The 2,655-nt window shown below is 43.0% G+C and overlaps 1 gene segment (V, D, J or C); it reads left to right on the plus strand.

The window, feature by feature from the left end:
• Window positions 1-681: 681 nt before the first annotated feature.
• On the plus strand, window positions 682-1,407 carry LOC101654582. The segment is given in 3 exon segments: window positions 682-769; window positions 856-1,185; window positions 1,400-1,407. Coding segments are annotated over 3 exon segments (426 nt in total).
• The last annotated feature ends 1,248 nt before the right edge of the window (window positions 1,408-2,655 follow it).

Raw genomic sequence — 2,655 nt, forward strand, 5'->3', positions numbered from 1 at the left:
GAAGTGCACCCACCACCACGTGACCCATTTCCTCAAGCATTCATGAGTTTCTGTTGGACATTGCAAAAATTCACAGATCTCAGAAACATGAGGAAAATATACTCAAGGGAGGAGTGTGTGGAAAAGGGCACTAAATGGCATCATGGAAGAGGTGGATATTTGAGGCATCATCGATCCCCAACTCCTTGGGACTGGCCTGGTATTAATTCATCTAAAACATATATTTACTACATATGAAAATCACCAAGGACTTTGAGGAGGTTGATTAAGTGGCATCAGTGTATATAAAAGAAATGTGTTTGGAGAGTGTGAGGTAATGAAGACCCTGTGGGGTGTACTTAATGGTTTCAAGGAACTCTATACTGCTCAGTCTCTGACTCACAGGATATATTGGAGCCTCAGTCAGGCCAGGAGCCAGGAAGGGCTGGAGGGAGAGAATACAGGGCTCAGAAATGCTGGGCTGTCCTTTGACCGTTCACAGACACCTCCTAGGAAAAGTGCTCTCTCATTGCAGACTAACACACAGATGAGTTCAAAAGAAGAATTATTCTACAATGGCTTCCAAAAAACCAAAGGAGCCTTTGTTTATAAGAACACGGCTCCCTCTGATGCAAATCATTGTTCAGGCACTAGGTGAAAATCCCAGCTTTGGGCACTGAAGGCTATCAGTTCTCTTCTGACATGGCTGTGGGTCCCTGTGGAAAGCAGAGCTGTGGTCTAAAGATGCTATTGCTGTGTGTTCTCCTGTGTCTGGTGACCGTTCCCCAAGGTGAGGGTCTCAGATATCAATGTTGAGTCTATGGGGATGGTTGTGACTGCGAGTGACTAACAAAGCCCAATTACCTTTATTTACAGGCGTCCTGTCCCAGGTTCAGCTTCAGGAGTCAGGTCCTGGACTGGTGAAGCCCTCCCAGAAGCTGACCCTCACCTGCACCGTCTCTGGTGTCTCCATTACAAACAGTGGTTACTATTGGAACTGGATTCGCCAGGCCTCAGGGAAGGGGCTGCAGTGGATGGGAGACATAGATTATGATGGTGATACGGATTATCATCAGTCCTTCCAAAGCCGACTCTCCGTCACCAGAGACACATCAAAGAACCAGTTCTCCCTGGAGCTGAGCTCTGTGACTGCTGAGGACACGGCCGTGTATTACTGTGCAAGGAGCACAGTGAGGGGAAGTCAGGGTGAGCCCAGACACAAACCTCCCCTGCAGGGAAGACATTGGGCAGCAGGGGGCACGCAAGACCCACTAAACACAGACACACAGCCCTAGACAGGCACAGATGGATGACAGGGAGGATTTCCCGTTAAATATAGGGCTTCCTCTCTTAACTCTCAGCCTCCCCAGGGATGATTTTTATTTTTCTTCCTGTCTAAATTTTCTCTTTCTGAATGCAGGCTTGTAAGGAATAACTAGCATTATCTGAAGGAGAAATATAAAAATGATTATTATCTTCTTTATTGCATATTTTTCTTTCTTGACAAACAGAATACCACAGTCATTTGCATCCCAATTGCCACTGGAAAACTGTTGATAATGAAAGGAAAAACAGGCATGCACATACTCATGGGTGCAGTTCATGGTTTTAAATATCCTGAGCTCAAATGGTGTATTGATCTAACAGTGGAGGGCCAGGTCTCTTGAGCTGCTTCATTGCATAGCTCCCTTGACTCTGTGAGGAGTGATTGACTAATAATCTATGTTTCTGTCTCAGAAAATAATGGCTGTGATTTCTGATACTAACGTTGTGCCATGCCTATAATGATGCTACCCAATGTCTCTATTTATGCAGAAACAAGTGTTCTGCGCATAGACAGAGCCCTGACATGTGGGAACAGGTCACGTGGGATGACCTGGAATGATTAGAGAACTTTTTTCCCTGAGATTATTCACTGAAGGGAACACTCATTGGAAGGACGACTTTGATACCTTTAAAATGGCAAGTGTGTTACAAGAGCCAGACATTTCAAACGAGTGTCTCAGAATGCTGGTTAGAAGTGGACATGACAAGACTTCTCACCTAGTTTGAGCATGTCATCAGGGAGACAAGTCCCTAGGGAAGAATGTCCCTTTGCACTGGAGTGTCAGCAACCAAAGAAACACCCTCAATCAGGTGAACAGTCAGTGACTGTTAAAAAGGTCTCACACAGGGAGAAGTGTGAGGATGCTGCAGGACCTGGGGATTATTGTTGTTGTTCTATTTTATGCAGAGTCGCTATGAGTAAGCACTGACTCAACAGCACCTACCAACATCTCTAATGGAGTGAGGGGCAGAAAACTGAAAGTAATTTTGATAAGTAAATGTAATTAGCCAAAATAACAATATACTATATTACATCAAATTATTATTTTTATTTAGAGTTGTTAAAATGATTCAACATTTAAACTTCAATAAGGCTACTATTTCTTTCTTTTTAAAAAAATATAATTTTATTGGGGGCTCTTACAATTCTTGTTACAAAACATACATCAATTGTATGACACATTTGTCCATATATTCCATCATTCTTTTCTAGACATTTATTTTCCATTGAGCCCTTGGGATCAGCTCCTCTTTTTTACCCTCCCTTCTCCACTCCCCTAAATCTACTATTTCTTTTTTTTTTTTTAAACATTTTATTAGGGGCTCATACAACTGTTATCGCAATCCATA

This window comes from Echinops telfairi, unplaced genomic scaffold (assembly GCF_000313985.2).
Source record: "Echinops telfairi isolate 266 unplaced genomic scaffold, ASM31398v2 ScPeMD7_7456;HRSCAF=8494, whole genome shotgun sequence".
Classification (NCBI taxonomy): Eukaryota; Metazoa; Chordata; class Mammalia; order Afrosoricida; family Tenrecidae; genus Echinops; species Echinops telfairi.